At 35.3% G+C, this 21,022-nt stretch overlaps 3 protein-coding genes across 4 annotated transcripts; 2 read left to right on the top strand and 1 right to left on the bottom strand.

Annotated features, from left to right (window-relative positions):
* Positions 1-7,231: 7,231 nt before the first annotated feature.
* LOC145077056 (putative E3 ubiquitin-protein ligase BAH1-like 1) lies at positions 7,232-9,498 on the top strand. Of its 2 annotated transcripts, none has more exons than XR_013692927.1 (6): positions 7,232-7,614; positions 8,148-8,404; positions 8,500-8,763; positions 8,862-9,003; positions 9,099-9,153; positions 9,235-9,316. XR_013692927.1 is itself a non-coding variant. In XM_079022833.1 (6 exons), exons 1-6 carry the CDS (start codon positions 7,407-7,409, stop codon positions 9,338-9,340), a joined length of 1,032 nt encoding a protein of 343 aa, XP_078878959.1. In that variant the 5' UTR covers positions 7,232-7,406; the 3' UTR covers positions 9,341-9,498. The 2 variants fall into 2 exon arrangements, 1 of the variants encoding a protein (XP_078878959.1); XM_079022833.1 differs by having other exon boundaries at positions 8,862-8,999; positions 9,095-9,153; positions 9,235-9,498.
* A 3,425-nt stretch (positions 9,499-12,923) lies between these two features.
* On the top strand, positions 12,924-18,550 carry LOC145074284 (ABC transporter C family member 14-like). Its single transcript, XM_079020691.1, has 9 exons — positions 12,924-15,482; positions 15,626-16,342; positions 16,423-16,587; positions 16,667-16,961; positions 17,134-17,348; positions 17,434-17,739; positions 17,837-17,900; positions 18,008-18,247; positions 18,349-18,550. The coding sequence occupies exons 1-9, from the start codon at positions 13,092-13,094 to the stop codon at positions 18,447-18,449; spliced, it is 4,494 nt and encodes a 1,497-aa protein (XP_078876817.1). The 5' UTR covers positions 12,924-13,091; the 3' UTR covers positions 18,450-18,550.
* Positions 18,425-20,678, bottom strand: LOC145074285 (putative E3 ubiquitin-protein ligase BAH1-like 1). The gene is made up of 6 exons (XM_079020692.1): positions 20,238-20,678; positions 19,502-19,758; positions 19,149-19,406; positions 18,892-19,029; positions 18,744-18,802; positions 18,425-18,668 (listed from the first exon to the last, which is right to left on the bottom strand). Exons 1-6 carry the CDS (start codon positions 20,431-20,433, stop codon positions 18,563-18,565), a joined length of 1,014 nt encoding a protein of 337 aa, XP_078876818.1. The 5' UTR covers positions 20,434-20,678; the 3' UTR covers positions 18,425-18,562.
* Positions 20,679-21,022: the final 344 nt, after the last annotated feature.

Genomic DNA, 21,022 nt, shown 5'->3' with positions numbered 1-21,022 from the left:
AATGTATCAAGTTATAAAATAACTTATATATCGATACAATATTAAAGAATAATAAAGATAAAATATGAATAAAACATAACAAAGAATATAAATATAATGTATTAATATATTTTAAAGGTCTCACATATAAATGTAATAGACGGATAAAATATCAATAAAAGCTAAAAAGTATTAAAAAAAAAAGATTTGATGCTTGAGTGGGGCCAGAGCCCTATATATGCAAAATGTATTGTAAAGGGTACTATGTTTACAAAGCTTGTTCCTTTCTCCCAAAACATGCGTATCTCCTTATTTTCTTTATCACTTATTTTTATCCTAAAAATCAGTTTTAGTTTTTTTTTTTTTTTTTTTTTTTTTTTTTTTTTTTTCAATAATGTTATGTCACGTGGAGATATATTAAACAAATTACTATCATAATTAATAAAGTTAATGTTTTAAATAATAAATTTTAAACTTTTTATAAAAAGCTTTATTTTTTGTAATTATATGTTAAATTTAAAGTTATAACTAATTTTAAAATTTTGGTATATATATCTTAATTAATAATTTATTTAAAATTATTTATTTAAAGTAATTGATTAATAACTATGAATTTTTACTATGAAAATATAATTAATTTTGTGGGAACCACATGTTATAAACTACTATTACTAATACTATATGCATGCATGAACTCATAGGAAACTAGTAAGAAGTTAAATCGTTGTTTTTTATTTTCGAAAGAGAAGTTAGATCGTTGTTGCATAAATTAGAGCAAAAAGTCTACTTTGCGTTCACTTTTTTAGTAGTATTAAGATAGTATATGTTTTAAGACACAATTTATAGATAGGCTTTTATATTTATAGATAGGCTTTTATTTTGAAAAATATCTTAGAAAGAAGATAATAAGCACGTGGTGTAATCTATTGCTTTAACGTCATTGTTGACAAGTGGATGCGCTCTTTTTCCCTATCACGGCATTGTAATGCATGCAATATTCGGTTTGATGATTAAATACCCTCGTATCAATTCGTTGCTATATTTGAAAACCATTGATCATCAAAGATAAACAACATTAACAAACTATTACAAAGTCATATAGATATATAGGTACTCACATAATAAAAGAAATTCCAGGGTCAACAGCATTGGCAGCCCTAAAAGAAAAGAATGATGAAGTTATAAACAACGTCAATCTCAAGTGATTTCTTGTTCTCAGGTTCATATAACCTTTCGGTCTATCATATCATCGCAACCACATAAGACATGAATGTAAACTAAGATTTTATTCTTAAATTAATGCATATCTATCGATTTGAAATGATAACATGCATAGTAATTAATTAAACTAGGAGCGTTGCTGTTCAAAAAAAAAAAAAAAAAAAAAAAAAAAACTAGGGGCGTGGGTTTATTTATTTAGTTAAAAAGAAGAAAGATAAAGATACCTCGATAAGAAAAGCTGACTAAAAGATGCTAGTTGGGTGGTCATTGGGGCTTGGGATATAAAGAGAGAGATAGAATGGAAGAGGGTTAGTGAGTGGTTTTGGTTCTTTTTTATCTTCATAAAGACACTAGTCTTTTGAATTGTGTCAATGTGTCCAAATCACCCACTGGCAATTAGGTTCAGTTTTTGGGCTTACCTTTTTAGCCCATCTAGGGCCCAGTCTGGCTAACGGCTAACCTCACCCAATCAAATCCAAGACCAAGGCCCAAACCCACTATAGGTTTATACAACTGAATAACTGATGTTAAAGCTGCACATTTTGCGGTTCTAGAGGGGGATGCACGTGCCCCATCAACAGAAAATCAATTAACATCAATCAGCTACATTTTTTTTTATCACTATTGTTATAAATATATGTTGTTTTATCACTATTGTTGTAAATATATGTTGTGCCCTCCAGGCAAAGTCCACATAATGGTGTCCCTCATTAATATTGGGCTGAACTAATATTTAGAAGGAAAAAAAAAGCAAGCAAGGCCATCAAAAGGAATAAAGGGAATAAAGGCTAGACCCCATTAGATCATGGTTATAAAGACTTCATCTGTTGCGTTATTAACAATTTATATAGTATTGTAGTTACATTATTAACAATTTATGAATTACAGGCTTCATTTTTAGTGTATGAATTTTTCAATCTTTATGTGGTAGCAGAGTAAAGTGATATGATTTGTGAATTTTCAAATTTTAGTTTCATGTTATTTATTAGATCACATAGCTAACTTTTTTTATTTTTTTAGATTAGACTGTAACTTTGTTATTAGTATTTAAAATCGTTTTGACCCAACCTGGAAAAAATAATTTGTTTGATATTATTTTTGTGCCCTGAAAATCTTGGATCGCCAGTGTATATGTCTATATGTATATGCTCTTAGATTGTCAAACCAACAAATAAATAGGATATATAAAATTAAAATTAAAACACTTATATGTATATTAAAAGATAGTACAAAGAAAATAGGGGTTGAATCATCAAGTGCACATTTATAAGCACACAATAAAAAAGTAAAAAAAAAAAAAGGGTTTGCTGTTCACAAGACTAAAAGTAATATCATGAAAGAAATAGGACTAGCTTTATGAAAATCAAATTAGGACGAACAATTTTGGTTTCACATTCTATTCGTGCATACTTAACGATTAATACTCAGTGGAGACAGTTATAACTTATATAAATTAATTACAATCATGGGGTTTCTATATGACAAATGAACCCCATGTTTTACCTTGGGTTCGTTCATACTTTTTAGCATGTTTGTGGCCATTTTTTACAATATGAAACAATAAAATTTGGTGAAAATACATGGGATATTTGGCAAAACAACTTATTAGTTTTTTTTTTAACCGGCAAATATATTAATAAAACTCACCAAATCTAACAAGAAGCTAGACCAAAGGGAATAAAGAAAGAAAGTTTACAAACAGGATAGCGGACAAGAACACCATTCCGCCCAAACATATGAACGTTTATCTCTCCTAAACTTTAGCCAAGTGAAAATAACAGACTTTATACTATCTACCACCTTTTCAACAGTAGTCTGATATAGATTCAGAATGGTTGGGCCTTGATATAAATAAACTAGAAATATTACATGTGCATTCTAGAAAGGGCAGAAGGGCAAAAATGGAAAGTGGCTAGAAAGTCAGTTAGGGAGAGAGAGAGAGAGAGAGAGAGGAGAGAGAGAGAGAGAGAGGGAAGAGTAATTTCATTTTGGGGATGTGGATTAAGTATTGTTCAATGTTCTTGGCTCTTAGCATTTAGCTAGTGAGAGAGGGAGATTCCCTGGGATTGTTTGAGGTTCTTGCTTCATTCAATATAGTTTGTAATTCATTTCATTAGATTTAATGATATCATCTTCTTCTTCTCTGATTCTTCCTGTTTCTCTTTAGTTTCATTATCTATTGATTTCTATTTCTCATCGTTGGTCCGACCTGCCTTGACCTGCCGGAGTTGAGTAACAATGGTGCAACCAGTGGTGGAAACTAAATCTGTCTCTCAGCGTCTGGATCATCATGATAAGCAAATAGCAAGGATTCACGAAGACATACAGGAAATCAGGACATCTATGGCCTCAATCAGAACCGCTATGGCCTCAGAACGGGCAGAAGAGGTTGCGTTTCGTGAAGTATTGCTTGATTGGATGAAGCAACAGGATCCAGAGTTTTTCTCAGATATTAGCATTGTTTCCGATCCGACTGGGACATTACCAAAGTCGGTGGTTGATGATGCTTCTAGGGATTCGTCTGGCATAGTTAGCGGTTTCTAGTCTCATCCTACTTCCCGTGTCGTTCAGGTCGCATCGTTGGGTTTGCCTTCGGTGGCATCTCCAATGATTTTGGATGAAATAGACCGTGAAAGCAACGAAATATCACCACCTGATGGAGATGAAGTATTATTGGGGGTTTATGAGTCAGAATCGGAATCCAAAACAACCCCTCAGACTCTACCGCCAAACCTAACGTCGTGCCTACCATCACCACTGCCACTAACGACCGTGGAAGAAGAAAAATATGGAAAGCCAATGGGCTTAATCTCGAATCAAGGTGAAATGAAAGAGAAGTTTACAATCCAATCCACCCTCAACCTTAACGGAAAGTATCTAAATACCTGGATTGTAGGAATGAAACAACTAGGAGATTACGAGAAGTATTTCACGGAGATTAAATTTGGAATTGAAAAAAGGAAGCAGCAAAGAAAGTGATGATTCCAATTAGTAGACCGCCGCCTCCGTCACCATTGCCGCCGCCATCACCACCACCACCACCCCTGCTGCCGGGAATTGACGAAAAGAACGGGGGAACGATGATGGAGTCCAAACGGAGCTCTTGGGAGAAAACGACTCCGTTTAACAACCGTTTAGAATGGGGTTATCTAGGTTACCCTTCCAATGGGCTTAAAAATTACAATTGGGCTGCAATTGATTCATGGGGCTCACAATTGTTAAATCGAAAGATAGACTGGGTTTTAACGAGAAAACAAAATATAAACCCACTAGTTAATAAGGCCACTGATCAACGCTTTGTTAATTGGAATGAAAATAACCACGTTTATCCTAATCAGCTGCCATCACCTTCCCCAACGCCGGCAATGGCTTATGTGTTTCAACGGGATCGGAGAGTTAGATCGTCGAGTCGCACGGAATGGAAGGAACGAAAGAAAAAGGACCTAATTTTTCATGGTGGTTCTCTAGTCGGCTTGTCTCACAAATGTCATAAATGCAAAGAAGACTGCAATCACTATGCGTGGGATGCTAATCAGGTACCAATTGATCAATAGTCAAAGAATGTTTTTGTGGGACAATGTCAAATTTTGGAGTTATTTGGAGTTGTTGCTAATTCTCAATCAGGACAGAGTGATAATCAATTGGTGTTTGTGATCGACTTATGTGTGGAGTTAATCATTCAATTAGGATGTTGTTCAATTGAAGTGAAGTCATTAGTTTCTAAGTATGGTAACACTGACTTGATTTTGGGAATGGAATGGCTCACATCTTTTGGAAAAGTAATCCACAATTGGGATACAGAAGTTAGTTTATGTTCAAGCCAAATGCAGGAGCTACCATCTAGGTATATGGCAGAGTTGATTACCAAAAATCTTGTTTGGGAAGTGATCTGTCATTTGCTGGATCTACTCCATTGGTGTTCTAATTGGATTATGTGGACAAAACATGGGACTAATTCTACTTTCAATCAGTCCACCGAAAAGTTTACATATGAAATTGGGTATAATCGGAACACTTCAATGGTAGTTCAACATGTAGAGAATAGCGTTTGGGTACAAGCAAGGAGGGAAGAATGACACAGCCATGATGACGGATTGAGGCCACTTACGGTAGATCAATGGATCATTCCGTGGACAGGAAGTACAATTGCAAATACCAAAAGAGCAGAAATGTCGACTATTCATATGGTTAAGCATTACCTGGACCAACTGCATCTATGGTTAATTAGGTGGAAAGGAGGTACAGTAGGAGACAACACACTGGCAGATGGATGGGCTATTAGTTGTCAAAGTCTTCAAGCAAGTCTTGAGGACAAGACTTTCTTTGAAGGAGGGAGTAATGATACATATTCAGAATGGTTGGGCCTTGATATAAATAAACTAGGAATATTACATGTGCATTCTAGAAAGGGCAGAAGGGCAAAAATGGAAAGTGGCTAGAAAGTCAGTTAGGGAGAGAGAGAGAGAGAGAGAGAGAGAGAGAGAGAGAGAGTAGAATAAAGAGGGAAGAGTAATTTCATTTTGGGGATGTCGATTAAGTATTGTTCAATGTTCTTGGCTCTTAGCATTTAGCTAGTGAGAGAGGGAGATTCCCTGGGATTGTTTGAGGTTCTTGCTTCATTCAATATAGTTTGTAATTCATTTCATTAGATTTAATGATATCATCTTCTTCTTCTTTGATTCTTCATGTTTCTCTTTAGTTTCATTATCTATTGATTTCTATTTCTCATCATAGTCCCAACTCCATTAAAAACAACTTATTAGTTTATTAACGGTTCCATACCGCTGTAAGTTAAAAAAAAATATTTGGATAAAAATAATTTATAGCGGTGACAAAGAGCTAATAAGTTATTTTTTCATAAATTAATCTCTTCTAACTTATTAGTTTATAAGTCAGTAAACTAATAAACTATAAGCTAACAAGCAATAAACTCTTTTACCAAAAACATCTTCATATAATATTTTTATAAATAACTCTTAAAACTAACATATAAGTCAAAATCCATCAATTTATCCATCGATAAGTTATTTCAGACTTGGATTAATAAACTATAAGCTAATAAATAATAAGCTCTTTTACCAAAGACACATTCATATAATATTTTTATAAATAACTTTTAAAATTAACATAGAAGTCAAAATCCATCAATTTATCCATAGATAAGTTATTGCAGACTTGGATGGACTTTATCAAAAGTGTAGAGGAGAAAACGACATTCATTTGGAAAAAAGGATAAGCATAAACCCAACAATTTGGTAAAATCTGTCTTAAGTTCACATGAATCAACCTTATCTTTTTTACAAAAGGCATTTATATTAAAAAATATTGGATATTCGAAGTAATTTCAAAATATTTTATTATCAATTTATAAAAAAACGTTCTCAAAAATATACATGTCAATTTAACAGTCATATTTTCAAACCAGGTGATTATATTGGAGACAAATGTAGTATCCACTCCATGGCTTAAAAATAGAATATATGATTCAACAAATCGCAGCTTGATAAAACTTTTTAGACATTAATCAAGTGCCTTTACCACCACCAATTCACCAAAGGAGTTGCCTCATGTTGAATCTTACATGATTCAACTTTGAGGCCTAGTATTCATCCGCTAACAAAATTATTCATTTCACCTGAATGTTAAATGTTTTTTTGTCAAATTTACTGTAAATATTCAGTATTAAAGATTACATTGATTTCCACTTCCTTTTGTAAAAGGCTAATGGTCAAATAAAAACATGTTTTCTTTATTTAGAGCAATTTGCACTTAAAAGACATGCCATCGATTTTAAAATCGGTATTTGTAGCCTTGTAGGTTCACATACAGATTTATAGTTAGATAGAATGGCATATCTATAATAATAAATACTACATATTTTATTTAATCATATATTAATAAATATTGATATAAAAGACATTTTGATCGTTTCTCATATTTTTCTTCAGGACCAGCGACCCGACCCGCCAGAGCCAGGTGCTTTTGACCTTTTGTACATAAAGCCAGCAAAACCGTGGGCATAAATCTAAAATCTGTTTTCACTTTCTAGATCTATTAACAAAAATACATAGCATTACTTGATGGATACAATTTCATCTACCTTCATCACGTAACAAAATAACACAGATCGATTGACACGTTCAAAAAAAACATCGAATTGTTATTGTTTGTCTCTTGATTCTTGATAGTATTAATTAAGGTAGAGGATGAAGTTCTTTAAGAAATATGAGGAGTACATGCAAACACAAGCTGAGAAGAAATTACCTGGTGTGGGTTTTAAAAATCTCAAGAAAATCTTGAAGCGGTGTCGTAGAGAGATGACTCATTCACAGATTTCATTGCAGTCACAATCGTCATTGCTTCTTAACGACTCTGCAGATAACACTCATGCGTATTGCCTCCATCCTTGCCCTGGTATTTATAATCTATCTTCACTTTGATAAATTACGGATTGATTTAGTATACTCTTGGTGGGTTTTTAGGTTCCGACATCAATATGTTAATTTACAGATATGTTTCTGCTCCTTAATTTATTAGTATCTTCCTTCGTACATCAATATCATGACTTTGTCTTTAAGGTGGTTGATATATTGCCACAAAGAAGGTGTTTATTTTTGTGAAATCTTAAACTAGAACCATAACACCAGATGATAAACTTATTTGCCGAAGAAACACGTAACCAAAACCTGTAAAAGAAATTCAATAGAATCACAAAGATATCATGATAACCTCATTTTCAAGCTCGTTTCATGTAATTATTTTATCTCTTAGATAATATCTTTATCTTTTTGAGGCTACATATCAGCAATATTAGTTTTTTTTTTATTGATATTACTCGCCCTGCATATCTCTCTGTCTTTTAAACTATTGTTTATACGAATTTGCATATATAGTTGTTGAATGAACACTTGTTTGTGATTTATGAATTGTAATAAATGTTGATGTAGTCTGCGATGGAAGCTTCTTTCCATCCCTTATGAAGGAGATGTCTGTGGTGGTTGGATGTTTTAATGAGCGTGCACAAAAGGTGCTTGATGTTCATCTGGCGACAGGCTTCCACAAGTACTTCATGTGGTGCAAAGGCAAGTTACATGGCCAAGGAAACGGAAACCATCATTCCTTAATACAAGAAGGCAAGGACCTTGTTGGCTATGCGCTTATCAATGCCATTGCTATGCGCAAAATCCTTAAGAAATATGATAAGGTTTTTGTTTGTGGATTATAATTATCAAAGAGCTTTTAGATTCTTCATAATAAAACATGAGCAGTTGAGCACTCATAACTTTTTTAGTACTGCAGATACATGACTCTAAACAAGGGCAAGCATTCAGGTCACAAGTCCAGAGCATGCACATGGAACTCCTTCAGTCTCCATGGCTTTGTGAGCTTATTGCCTTCCACATTAACTTAAGGGAAATTACAAAGGCAGATATGAGGAGGAAAGGTTCTGAAATATTATTGGAGGGATGTTCTCTTGTATTTAATGATGGAAAACCATCGCTTTCTTGTAAGCTCTCGGATACTGTGAAGCTTGAGATAGACTTGACTTGCTCCATATGCTTGGTCAGCCTTTGTAAATTAAACCTTTTGTTATTATAATTAATGTGTACCTTGACTGAAAAATCCAAATTGTTAATTATTTATATTTGTTGAATGAACAGGATACTGTATTTGATCCTGTATATTTGAGTTGTGGACACATATTCTGCTTCATGTGTGCTTGCAAATCTGGATCAGTAACAATTGTTGATGGATTGAAGGCAACAGAGCCCACTGCAAAATGTCCTCTTTGTCGACAAGTATGTATATATAATACCTTTGAATTCTCTCTTTTATCTTTGTTTAATTAGAGTTTTCTAAATTATAAGCATTTGGTTTTGGTGAATATATACAGGCAGGAGTTTACAAGGGATCTCTACATTTGGACGAGCTTAACATTTTACTAAGTCGAAGGTAACACTTTATTTATATTTGGTTTTACTTGTTTGTACTTTGTAGAATTAATTGAGTTGGGATTTTATAAAATTTTGACAGGTGTCCTGAATATTGGGAGGAAAGGCTTCAAAGTGAGAGAGCAGAAAGGATTCGTCAGACCAAGGAGCATTGGGAGTCACAGTCACGTGCATTCTTGGGGATCTAAATTAAATATATAGATCATACATGCATGTTTTTTCATTCAAGTAAGAATACGAATGTATATTATTACTATAATTTATAAGTTTGTAGAATATAAATTAATAGGTGTTTATTCTATTAGTTATTTGGTGATTTTCTGTAGATTTTGGTAACTTTTAACTATAATAATAGATCATGCATGGATTTATATCTTCTGATCACATTTAGACCAAAACAAGGAAGGATATATAGTTTGATACGAAAGCAAATTACATATCAAAATGTGAAACGTGATGTTATGAATGTCTAGGATTTGCATTTTTACATGTTAATACATTTAGACTACTTGGTACGGCCCGTGGAGGGGCGTTATTGCCTACGTGGCACTGCCTCCACAGCGTTACCAAGGACGGAACACCCCCCTCCCTCCCACCCAGCCGTTATGTGGTCCTTCGTTGTGACTGTAACGAACAATAATGCGTTTCGATTTTTTCAATTTCCTCATTTTACCGTTGAAAAACAGTAACATTCTTAAAATAATAATAATAAACTTTACCTATAAAATCACTATTTTTCTCTCTATTTCATATAAATTTAATCACCATTTTTCTCTCTTTATTTCATATACTTTCAAAACATTCAAAAAAAAATCCGTTTGATGGTAGTGATGACGATGATATGTTTGTCACTATGATGTTCAAGTATTGCATGAACGTGCTGCTACAACCAAGTTCAGCTCCTTTATTAACTAGACGCACAACGTTAAACAAAGATCGCTAAGAAGGGCACAAACGTTTAGTTTACGATTATTTTGCGGATAATTGTGTCTACCAACCACGCGATGTCAATGAAGATTTCGTTTGCGGAAAAATGTTTTTGTTCGGATAGCCAACGCGTTGGAAAGCAGGTATTGTTTCTTTCAGATATAGCTTTTACATTATTTAAATACATTTTTTTCTTTCAAATATAGCTTTTACATATTAAATATACGTTTAGGTATGAATTTTTCCAAATGAGATGTGATGCTAAAGGTAAGCGAGGATTCATAGGGTTGCACCGCAATTAAGCTTATGGCAATGGGAGAGTCGCCTGATTCGATTGACGATTATATGAGACTGTATGAGAGAACTGCAAGAGAAAGTTTGTATAGATTGGCGAGGGGGTTATCGAAACCTTCGGTGACGTTTATTTGCGCAAACCTTTGTTGAATGATATACAACAACTATATGCGGCGCATGAAGAAAGACATGGTTTTCTGGGTATGCTAGGAAGCATTGCTTGCACACACTAGAACTGGAGAAATTGTCCCGTGGCGTGGAAAAGCCAATACACAAGTGGTCAGCATGGAACACCTAGCGGTTGTTGCATCCCAAGATTTATGGATTTGACATGTTTTTTTTGAGGTTGCGGGTTCGAATAACGACGTGAACGTTCTTGATCAGTTACCAGATGCTCCTTTCACAGTGAATGAAAATGAATATAAGTTTGGGTACTACCTTACAGATGGAATATATCCAGAATATTCCACATTCGTGAAGGCGTTTCGACACCCAGTAACATCAAGAAAAAAAAAATCAAGAGAAAACAAGAAGGAGCACGTAAGGATGTGGAACATGTTTTTGGAGTTCTGAAGTCGAAATGACATATAGTTGAACATGCGGCACGACCATATCAGTTAGACGTTATACAAAATATTATGTATGCATGTATCATAATACATAACATGGTGGTTGAAGATAAAGGACAAAACATTGCGGAATATTTGGTTTCGGGGCCCAAACACATGCAATTTCAACCCGGGACAGCGAAATATTTACATAGGGTCGTAGATATTCAAGACGCACGAAAACACAGACAACTTCGAGAAAAATTGGCTGATTTTATGTACGATGGAAATGAAAATGAATAAATTAGGGGCAAAATATATTTTATTTAAATGTTATGTTTTTGTAATGTTTTTTAATATTATGTTTAATTAAAAAAAAGTTATATTTAATTAACATGTTTTGATTATTTTTGTTTAAAAAATAAAAATTAAATCGAAAAAAAGATGATGACATAGAGTGTTATAAGTTATAACTAGTTGTCAATTTCTTTTATTTAGTGTTATAACACCATATTGACATAACATGTGAGGTGATAATTTTTGGGTGTGATAACACCCCTTGTCCACACCCATTAGTCTTATAGATATATGCTTTGTGATTCTTAATTGTTTTAAATGGTTTGGTTTGGTTTGTAAAATAATTTTGATAAATAAATCATGATGTATTACTTTTGATCCAGAGCCTCTTCAAACATAATTAAAAAGAAGGTACGTCGCTCGGACACTAAACATGAAAGAGTGAAAAGCAAAATAAACCACAACTGATCAATTCGTTCAAACACATTTCAAAACCGAATATAATAGCATTAACACGGATTCAAAAATATCGGTTAGAAACTCTATATATTTAATATAAACTAATAATTAGATTTCGAAAATATCACAAATCAGATTTCAGTTTATAGTCTGAGTTCCAAGAAATATCGACAAGATGGATCGGAGGGTGGTCCAAATTGTCAACCATCCCACGTACTTGAATTGATATATCTAGGAATAGCTAGGAACAAAACATTTTGTAGTGGGGACAAATTTTCGGACATTAACTCTGGTGAATGGACCCATGATACTATAATAGAAAGGAAAGTAACTTGCGGGAATTTGAGAACCACGTAGTTTCCAAAGTGTTAGGTCCACGCATGCACTATTCATGACCTATACCATAATTAATATAATATGGTTGTATATGCATTCATAACAGGCCAAATTAAGTTTACTAAATACTAAATAGCAACCAATTACTACATCAAAAAAAATTACCCTAATCAGCAAATCAGTATTACATGCATATATAATGTAATCACTCGGCTTGAACTTAAATTAAGTTCCACTTAATGTATACATTGTGAAAACATAACATAAGATGAGACTGATTACGTCGTCGATGAGCTTAAATTGCATACTAATTAGTAATTACCCGGCTGCAACTGCTTTATCAACGTGTGTACAACTTGCACCTGCCTGCGTCGACAAACCAATTACATGTCTTTTTTCACGACACTAAAATACAAATTAATCAACCTTCACAAACCATAAACTTACTTACACATATAACGATTCAACAACCTTTGATTCAAAAAATTATTTGTCATTTAATTAACAACATTATTTCTTTCTTCCCTAAATTTATCAAATCGACCGTTTACCCCCAAAAACAAAAACTGCTAATTAACATCAATATCTTTTTCTGTTAAGTTTCAGTTTTATGTAACTTATTAATTTACCGTGAGTTGGTATTTAACTAGTAACCATTGCTTACATATTTGTCAACTTTACTTGATCGACAACTTCGTCAAATTAACCCCGTACTCTTTCTGTTCACACACCCAAACTGATTTGTCAGTTCTGTGTACGCATGATGAGAGATCACAAGTTAAAATTCATTTTCCGGGAAATATATATATATATATATATATATATATATATATATATATATATATATATATATATATATATATATATATATATATATCCACTGCCTATAATTAAAACGGATCCACAGGCCTCCACACAGCCCTGCACAGCTGCACTGCCAGTGTTAATTCCTTAAATCTTGTTGGTCCATATAAAGTTATTCGCACAGGATAACTAGGATACTCGGTCTGGTTATGTTCCATTAATGGTTTAATTCTCTATACAGAATTTGACATATATATCCTTGTGGCCGGTACAGATGACTTCTGCTTCATCTTGGATCACATCTCTCTCTTGTTCTTCAACCTCTGCCATGCCAGCTGAAAACGACACCTCACACAGCTCATCCATTCTTTCATGGCTACAGTTCATCTTGCTCTCTCCATGTCCCCAAAGGCTACTCTTAGCTTCCATTAATACCCTTTTTCTCTTCACCCTCTTTGTTTTTGCACTTCAAAAGCTCTATTCAAGATTCACCTCCCACGATAACAGCATTAATGAACCTCTAATTGCTAAAAACACAGTTTCTGTCAAAACCAGTCTTTGGTTTAAACTATCTCAACTTGTTTCAGGCATCGTAGCTGTTTTAGCCATCATTTCATCGATTCTCGGCTTCACCCAGGACGCCCAGAAGACGCCATGGAGAGTGATCAATGGAAGTTGTTGGTTAATTCAAGCGATATCATTCGTCACAATCGCTGTTTTAATCATCCACCAGAAGAGATTTCGAGCAGAAACTCATCCGGTCTCTCTTCGTGTATTCTGGGTGCTAAACTTCATAGCCATTACACTAATCGCATCTTCAAGTATCATCCGTCTAGTTTCCAACACTCCATTATCCAAAACCGGAGACGTAATTGCATCAATCTGTTTACCATTTTCGGCTTTCTTCTTGATTCCATCATTAACCGGTTCAACCGGGATTACAGTGACAACAGAATCCAAACCTGAATTGAGAAAATCATCGAATGCGACTGGATGGGCATCTGCTTCGATCTTTTCAAGAACGTTTTGGCTATGGTTGAATCCGTTATTGAAGAAAGGTTACAAAACCCCGTTAACAATCAAAGACATCCCTTCACTTTCTCCACAACACCGAGCCGATAGAATGTTGTCCCTTTTCGAACAAAACTGGCCCAGACCCGAAGAGAAGTCGAAACATCCGGTTCGAACCACACTGCTTCGTTGTTTCTGGAAAGACATCACATTCATCGGCTTCCTAGCAATCATAAAGCTGGGTGTTGTGTATGTGGGGCCACTACTCATCCAAAGATTCGTGGACTTCACCTCGGGGGAAAGAAACTCTCCATTCGAAGGATTTTACCTGGTCCTAATCCTTCTAGTTGCAAAATTGGTTGAAGTTCTATCATCACACCACTTCAATTTCCACTCTCAGAAGCTCGGGATGTCAATCCGGTCAACCCTTATAACCTCTCTGTACAAGAAAGGTTTACGCCTCTCGTGCTCGGCTCGGCAGTCTCATGGTGTGGGCCAGATTGTGAACTACATGGTAGTAGATGCTCAACAGCTCTCTGATGTTATGCTTCAGTTACATGCAGTTTGGCTCTTGCCATGTCATGTTTTGGTGTCATTAGTCATTCTTTACGGGTACCTCGGGTTGTCAACCGTGATCACTCTCATTGCGGTTTTGGTGATTCTACTTTTCGTGTTTTGGGGTACGAAAAGAAACAATCGGTACCAGTTTAATATAATGATGAACCGGGACTCAAGGATGAAGGCCACAAACGAGATGCTTAGTGACATGAGGGTGATTAAGTTTCAAGCTTGGGAAGAACATTTCAACAAGAGGATTCAGACGTTTCGTGAGTCTGAATACGGTTGGCTTTGCAAGTTCATGTATTCGGTCGGTGCAAACATGATTGTTTTATGGAGCACGCCGTTACTTATCTCGACGGTAACATTCGGGAGCACAATTTTGCTCGGGATAAAGTTTGACGCGGGGACAGTTTTCACAGCCACATCGCTGTTCAAGAACTTGCAAGAACCGATTTGGAATTTTCCTCAGTCGATGATCTCGCTTTCTCAGGCGATGATCTCGTTAGGGAGATTGGATGAGTATATGATGAGTAAGGAGTTGGAAGAAGATTGGGTAGAGAGACACCAAGGCAACAATATGAATGCTGTTGAGATCCAAAACGGGTCGTTTAGCTGGCATGATGAGTCTTCAGAAGGGGTAATGAATATGATTAAGAACGTCAACTTTGAGATTAAGAAAGGTGAACTTGCAGCCATTGTAGGGACTGTAGGATCTGGGAAATCATCTCTGCTTGCATCTGTTCTTGGTGAGATGCCCAAAATATCAGGGAAGGTCAAAGTGTCCGGGAGCACTGCGTATGTTGCACAAACGCCATGGATTCAAAACGGAACGATTCAAGAAAACATTCTGTTTGGTTCACCAATGGACAGACATAAGTACAAGAAGGTAATAAGAACATGTTGTTTGGAGAAAGACTTGGAAATGATGGAATTTGGAGATCGAACCGAAATCGGGGAACGTGGGATTAATCTCAGTGGTGGCCAAAAGCAACGGATTCAGCTTGCACGGGCTGTTTATCAAGATTCTGACATCTATCTTCTTGATGATGTGTTTAGTGCTGTTGACGCCCACACATGTTCAAAAATATTCAAGGTATATATGTGAATTCTATAATTAAACTGTATCACATTCTTCTTCTTCTTCTTCTTCATATATATATATATATATATATATATATATATATATATATATATATATATATATATATATATATATATATATTTCATTGCATGCAGGAATGCATGAGGGGTATCCTTAGAGACAAGACAATCTTACTTGTGACTCACCAAGTCGACTTCCTTCATAATGTGGATCTTATCCTGGTGATGCGTGATGGGATGATTGTACAATCAGGAAAGTATGATGAACTGGTTGATTCTGGTCTGGATTTTTCAGCTTTAGTATCAGCCCATGAGACCTCAATGCAGCTAATACAAACGGAGTCTACTACTGAATCAGAAACCCTAACAAAATCTCCTAGCCATAATAAGTCCTCTGTGGAAGATAAAAAAGAAAATCAGAAAGCTTCAGCACGATCCCAATCGAGTTCTATAGTAGGAACATCAAAACTGATTGAAGATGAGGAACATAAAACAGGAAGGGTGAGTTTACATGCCTACAAAGTGTATGCCACCGAGGGTTGTGGCTGGACTGGTGTGGTTCTGTTTCTGTTGTTGTCGGTGTTGTGGCAAGCCACACAGATGGGTAGTGATTACTGGTTGGCTTATGAAACTTCAGAGGATCAAGCTGCTTCTTTCAACACTTCTCGTTTCATTGGAGTCTATGCAGTTATTGCATGCGTTGCATTTGTCCTGTCATTTGCTAGAACTGTTTTATATACATTCCTGGGACTCAAGACTGCACAAAAGTTGTTTAAACAGATTCTTCACAGCATTCTTCATGCTCCAATGTCATTTTTTGACACCACTCCTTCAGCAAGAATGCTTAGTCGGGTAAACTTCCCCATTTTTTTAGCCAAAAAAATGTATTGTGTAACAACCTGATTGTATGCTTTTTATTAGATGTTTTTCAGGCATCAGTTGATCAAACCAACATCGATATTCTGCTTCCATTCATGATGAATCTGAGCCTTGCTTTGCACATGTCTGTGATTAGTGTCATCATCATCACGTGCCAATACACTTGGCCGACAGTCTTCCTACTGGTTCCACTCGGTTGGCTCAATTTCTGGTACCGGGTATGTGCTTGTGAAGTCATCAGGATACAAAATGATTAATAATTAAAAACTGATTCTTTTTTTATCCTAATTTGTTCAGGGGTATTACCTTGCAACATCTCGTGAAATAACCCGACTCGACTCGATTACAAAAGCACTTGTGATTCACCACTTCTCGGAGAGCATATATGGGGCAATGACGATCCGGTGTTTCAAGAAACAAGACAGGTTTGTTCAAGAAAATGTTGAGCGTGTGGATGGAAATCTAAAAATGGATTTCCACAACAATGGATCCATTGGGTGGTTGGGCTTCCGTATGGAGTTTCTAGGAAGCTTGTTTCTTTGCTTTTCCACTCTTTTCATGATCATCTTACCCAACAACATCATTAAACCAGGTACTTAATTTTTCCCTTCAAAACTCAATCAAATTATATATATATATATATATATATATATATATATATATATATATATATATATATATATATATATATATATATATATATATATATATATATATATATATATATCCAGGTTGCTAATCGAATTTGACACTCATGATTACAGAGGACGTTGGACTGTCACTCTCGTATGGGTTGTCGCTCAACGGTCTGCTGTTTTGGGCTTTATTTGGAAGCTGTTATGTTGAAAACCGAATGGTTTCGGTTGAAAGGATAAAACAGTTCACCAACATACCATCAGAAGCAGAATGGGTGAAGAAAGATGGCCCACCTCCTCCAAATTGGCCTTCTCATGGCAGTCTGGAGCTCAGAGACTTGCAGGTATAGCCAGGATACTACATTATCAAGATTCAACATTTCCAAATCATATCTGTCAACTTCAACTTGAATGTTGGCTTGTGAGCAGGTTAGGTATCGCCCAAACACGCCTCTTGTGCTCAAGGGGATTACTCTAAAGATTGAAGGGGGGCAGAAGATTGGTGTTGTTGGGAGAACAGGTAGTGGGAAATCAACTTTGATCCAGGTTCTGTTTAGACTTGTGGAGCCATCTGGAGGAAGTATCATCATTGATGGTATTGACATCTCCACACTCGGACTTCATGATCTTAGGTCACAATTTGGTATCATTCCTCAAGAACCCATCCTTTTTAAAGGCACAGTCAGAAGCAATATTGACCCTATCGGTCAACATTCCGATGAGGAGATATGGAGGGTAAATACGTAATTTCCTTTCTTTCTTAAATCTTACTCTCTCACCTCACCTCCTTTGAATTTGATCCATATATCTAACATAAAAACGTGCTTTTTAGAGTCTCAAACGATGCCAACTTAATGATGTTGTAGCTGAAAAACCTGGGAAACTTGATTCTGCAGGTACTTAAAACGGATCTAGGGACTTTTTTTTTTTGGTCAAAACTCAAAAATAGAAGAAAAGATGTAATCTTCTTTTTAGCTTTTATATTTGGATTTTTTGTTTATAGTTGTTGATAATGGGGATAACTGGAGTGTGGGACAGAGGCAACTTCTCTGTCTGGGAAGGGTGTTGCTGAAGCACAGCAGGCTGTTGTTCATGGACGAAGCAACAGCTTCTGTTGATTCACAAACAGATGCATTAATTCAGAAAGTCATAAGAGAAGACTTTTCAGACTGTACTGTTGTTAGCATTGCTCACAGGATACCCACTGTCATGGACTGTGATCAGGTTCTTGTCATTGATGCAGGTATACTTTCTTTGTTCATTTTTCTCAAGAAACAGTGATCAAATGTTCATCAGTTTTCTTACTATGAAGGTCAACTAACTTATGCTGGTTTGTTTTCACAGGGTATGCAAAAGAATTTGACAAACCTTGGCTTTTGATTGAAAAGCCCTCACTTTTCGGGGCATTGGTTCAGGAATATGCAAACAGATCATCTGGTTTATGAATGTATGTGAAATGATATTAATGTTACACTTCATCTAAGCGAAATTATTTGTCATAGAACATGAAATATATTACAAGAAGCAAGCTACAACTTATTCAAAACTTCTTACAAGTTCAGATCCCCAAGAATGCACGTGACTGAGATTCCCAATGCTCCTTTGTCTGTCGAATCCTTTCTGCTCTCTCACTTTGAAGCCTTTCCTCCCAATATTCAGGGCATCTGTACAAGTTTCATAAAGCTTCATTTCATATTTAAAATCAAGTAATAGCATGTTTTCCATAGTAAAAAACATACCTTCGACTAAGTAAAATATTGAGCTCGTCCAGATGGAGAGATCCATTGTAAACTCCTGCCTGTAAAAACAACACCAAGATACAATTCACCAAATGGTTATCATGCAAATTTCAAAGAAAGATGGATGAGAGAGAGAGAGAGAGTATACTTGTCGACACAGAGGACATTTGGCAGTAGGCTCAGTTGCCTTCAATCCATCAACAATTGTTACTGATCCAGCTTTGCAAGCACACATGAAGCAGAATATGTGTCCACAACTCAAATACACAGGATCAAATACAGTATCCTAATCATTCAACAAATACAAATGACAGATTAATCAATAGCAGATACTATATGATTTTTTAATTAATCAAGGTATGCGTTATTATAACAAAAATTTACAAGGCATGATCAAGGACTGACCAAGCATATGGAACAAGTCAAGTCTATCTCAAGCTTCACAGCATCAAACAGCTCACACGAAAGTGATGGTTTTCCATCATTAAATACAAGAGAACATCCCTCTAATAATATTTCAGAACATTTCCTTAAAGCTTTCTTTGATTCCCTTAAGTTAATGTGGAAGGCAATAAGCTCACAAAGCCATGGAGACTGAAGGAGTTCCATGTGCATGCTCTGGACTTGTGACCTGAATGCTTGCCCTTGTTTAGAGTCATGTATCTGCAGTACTAAAAAAGTTATGAGTGCTCAACTGCTCATGTTTTATTATGAAGAATCTAAAAGCTCTTTGATAATTATAATCCACAAACAAAAACCTTATCATATTTCTTAAGGATTTTGCGCATAGCAATGGCATTGATAAGCGCATAGCCAACAAGGTCCTTGCCTTCTTGTATTAAGGAATGATGGTTTCCGTTTCCTTGGCCATGTAACTTGCCTTTGCACCACATGAAGTACTTGTGGAAGCCTGTCGCCAGATGAACATCAAGCACCTTTTGTGCACGCTCATTAAAACATTCAACCACCACAGACATCTCCTTCATAAGGGATGGAAAGAAGCTTCCATCGCAGACTACATCAACATTTATTACAATTCATAAATCACAAACAAGTATTTATTCAACAACTATATATGCAAATTCGTACAAACAATATATTACAGAATTATAGCATTCACACATAACGAATTTTAACTCTACCCAATCATATATTAGCTTAAAGAAACAGAGAGAGATACGTAAGAAGAGAAGAACAAGAAATAATATCAACAAAATGAAAGTAATGATGTTGACAAGTATAGAAACCAAGAAAATAGTACTGGTATATATTAATCATCTTCTTCCTCTCCTTCTTAAATGGGTAGGTGGGTTCTAGTTTAAGATTTAACAAAATTAAATAAGAAGAATGTAATAGAAGCACCTTTGTGACAATATATCAAACACCTTAAAGACTAAATCAGGATATTGATACACGAAACTAAAAACCCAAAGAAGACGCTGAATTAAGAACCAGAAACATATGTAAAGTAACAAAGTGGGATAAATAAAATACCTGGGCAAGGGTGCAGGCAACGCGCATGAGAGTTATGATGAGCAGAGTCATTAAGAAGCAATGGGGAATTCTGTAACTGAGTTGTCTCCCTGCGACAGCGCTTCAATATTTTCTTGAGATTTTTAAAACCCACACCAGGCAGTTTCTTCTGGTCTTGTGTTTGCATGTACTCCTCGTATTTCTTACAAAACTTCATCTTCTAACTTAATTCTATAAAGAACAACAAGAATTGGATGTATATTTGGACGCCAATCGATCTGTGTTATTATGTGGCAATGGTGATGAGGGCCAGCCAGGGGAACGAGAACACTGTTCGTATCTTGTTGACAGAGAAGTGAACACGATTTAAGCCCCTTGTTTTGCTGGCTTCATGTACAAAAGAAGGGTAAGGAAGCACCTGACCCTGGCGTGTCGCCGCTCCCGAAGATAAATACAAGAAAGGGTCAACTTTCTTCGGATTTTCATTTTCCTCCATATTTAAAGTTTTAAAACCATAAGAAATTAACAACTTGTGCTAATTTAACTTTATTTATAAAAAAATAAAAACTATAAATTTTAGTATATTTTTATAATTTTTTAATAAATATATTATTGATAACAGTTATTACAATTAATAAATAAAATGAAGTAAACATGTCCTATTGAATTGTGCCATTTGGCAAGGTTGGAATTGTGATATTCAATGTAGGAAGATTTAGGTTCTAGGTTTCGTTTATTATTATTATTTTTTTGGACACTCTTAAAAAATTAAAAATCCCTGTGGTTTTTAAAAAAAATTGAATTCA

Source organism: Lactuca serriola, chromosome 9, assembly GCF_051521515.1.
Source record: "Lactuca serriola cultivar US96UC23 chromosome 9, Lser_US96UC23_V15, whole genome shotgun sequence".
Classification (NCBI taxonomy): Eukaryota; Viridiplantae; Streptophyta; class Magnoliopsida; order Asterales; family Asteraceae; genus Lactuca; species Lactuca serriola.
This window is presented reverse-complemented; position numbering and strand designations above follow the sequence as displayed.

What these genes read in the sequence shown, in the direction of transcription:
- LOC145074285 (XM_079020692.1), bottom strand. Translation starts at nt 20,433, where the DNA reads ATGAAGTTTTGTAAGAAATACGAGGAGTACATGCAAACACAAGACCAG. An exon ending in TTGCCTGCACCCTTGCCCAG is followed by an intron (nt 19,759 to 20,237) that starts GTATTTTATTTA and finishes ATGTTGATGTAG; the next exon opens with TCTGCGATGGAAGCTTCTTT. An exon ending in TGACTTGTTCCATATGCTTG is followed by an intron (nt 19,030 to 19,148) that starts GTCAGTCCTTGA and finishes TTGAATGATTAG; the next exon opens with GATACTGTATTTGATCCTGT.
- LOC145074284 (XM_079020691.1), top strand. Translation starts at nt 13,092, where the DNA reads ATGACTTCTGCTTCATCTTGGATCACATCTCTCTCTTGTTCTTCAACC. An exon ending in CAGCAAGAATGCTTAGTCGG is followed by an intron (nt 16,343 to 16,422) that starts GTAAACTTCCCC and finishes GATGTTTTTCAG; the next exon opens with GCATCAGTTGATCAAACCAA. An exon ending in CCGATGAGGAGATATGGAGG is followed by an intron (nt 17,740 to 17,836) that starts GTAAATACGTAA and finishes CGTGCTTTTTAG; the next exon opens with AGTCTCAAACGATGCCAACT.
- LOC145077056 (XM_079022833.1), top strand. Translation starts at nt 7,407, where the DNA reads ATGAAGTTCTTTAAGAAATATGAGGAGTACATGCAAACACAAGCTGAG. An exon ending in TTGCCTCCATCCTTGCCCTG is followed by an intron (nt 7,615 to 8,147) that starts GTATTTATAATC and finishes ATGTTGATGTAG; the next exon opens with TCTGCGATGGAAGCTTCTTT. An exon ending in TCCTTAAGAAATATGATAAG is followed by an intron (nt 8,405 to 8,499) that starts GTTTTTGTTTGT and finishes TTAGTACTGCAG; the next exon opens with ATACATGACTCTAAACAAGG.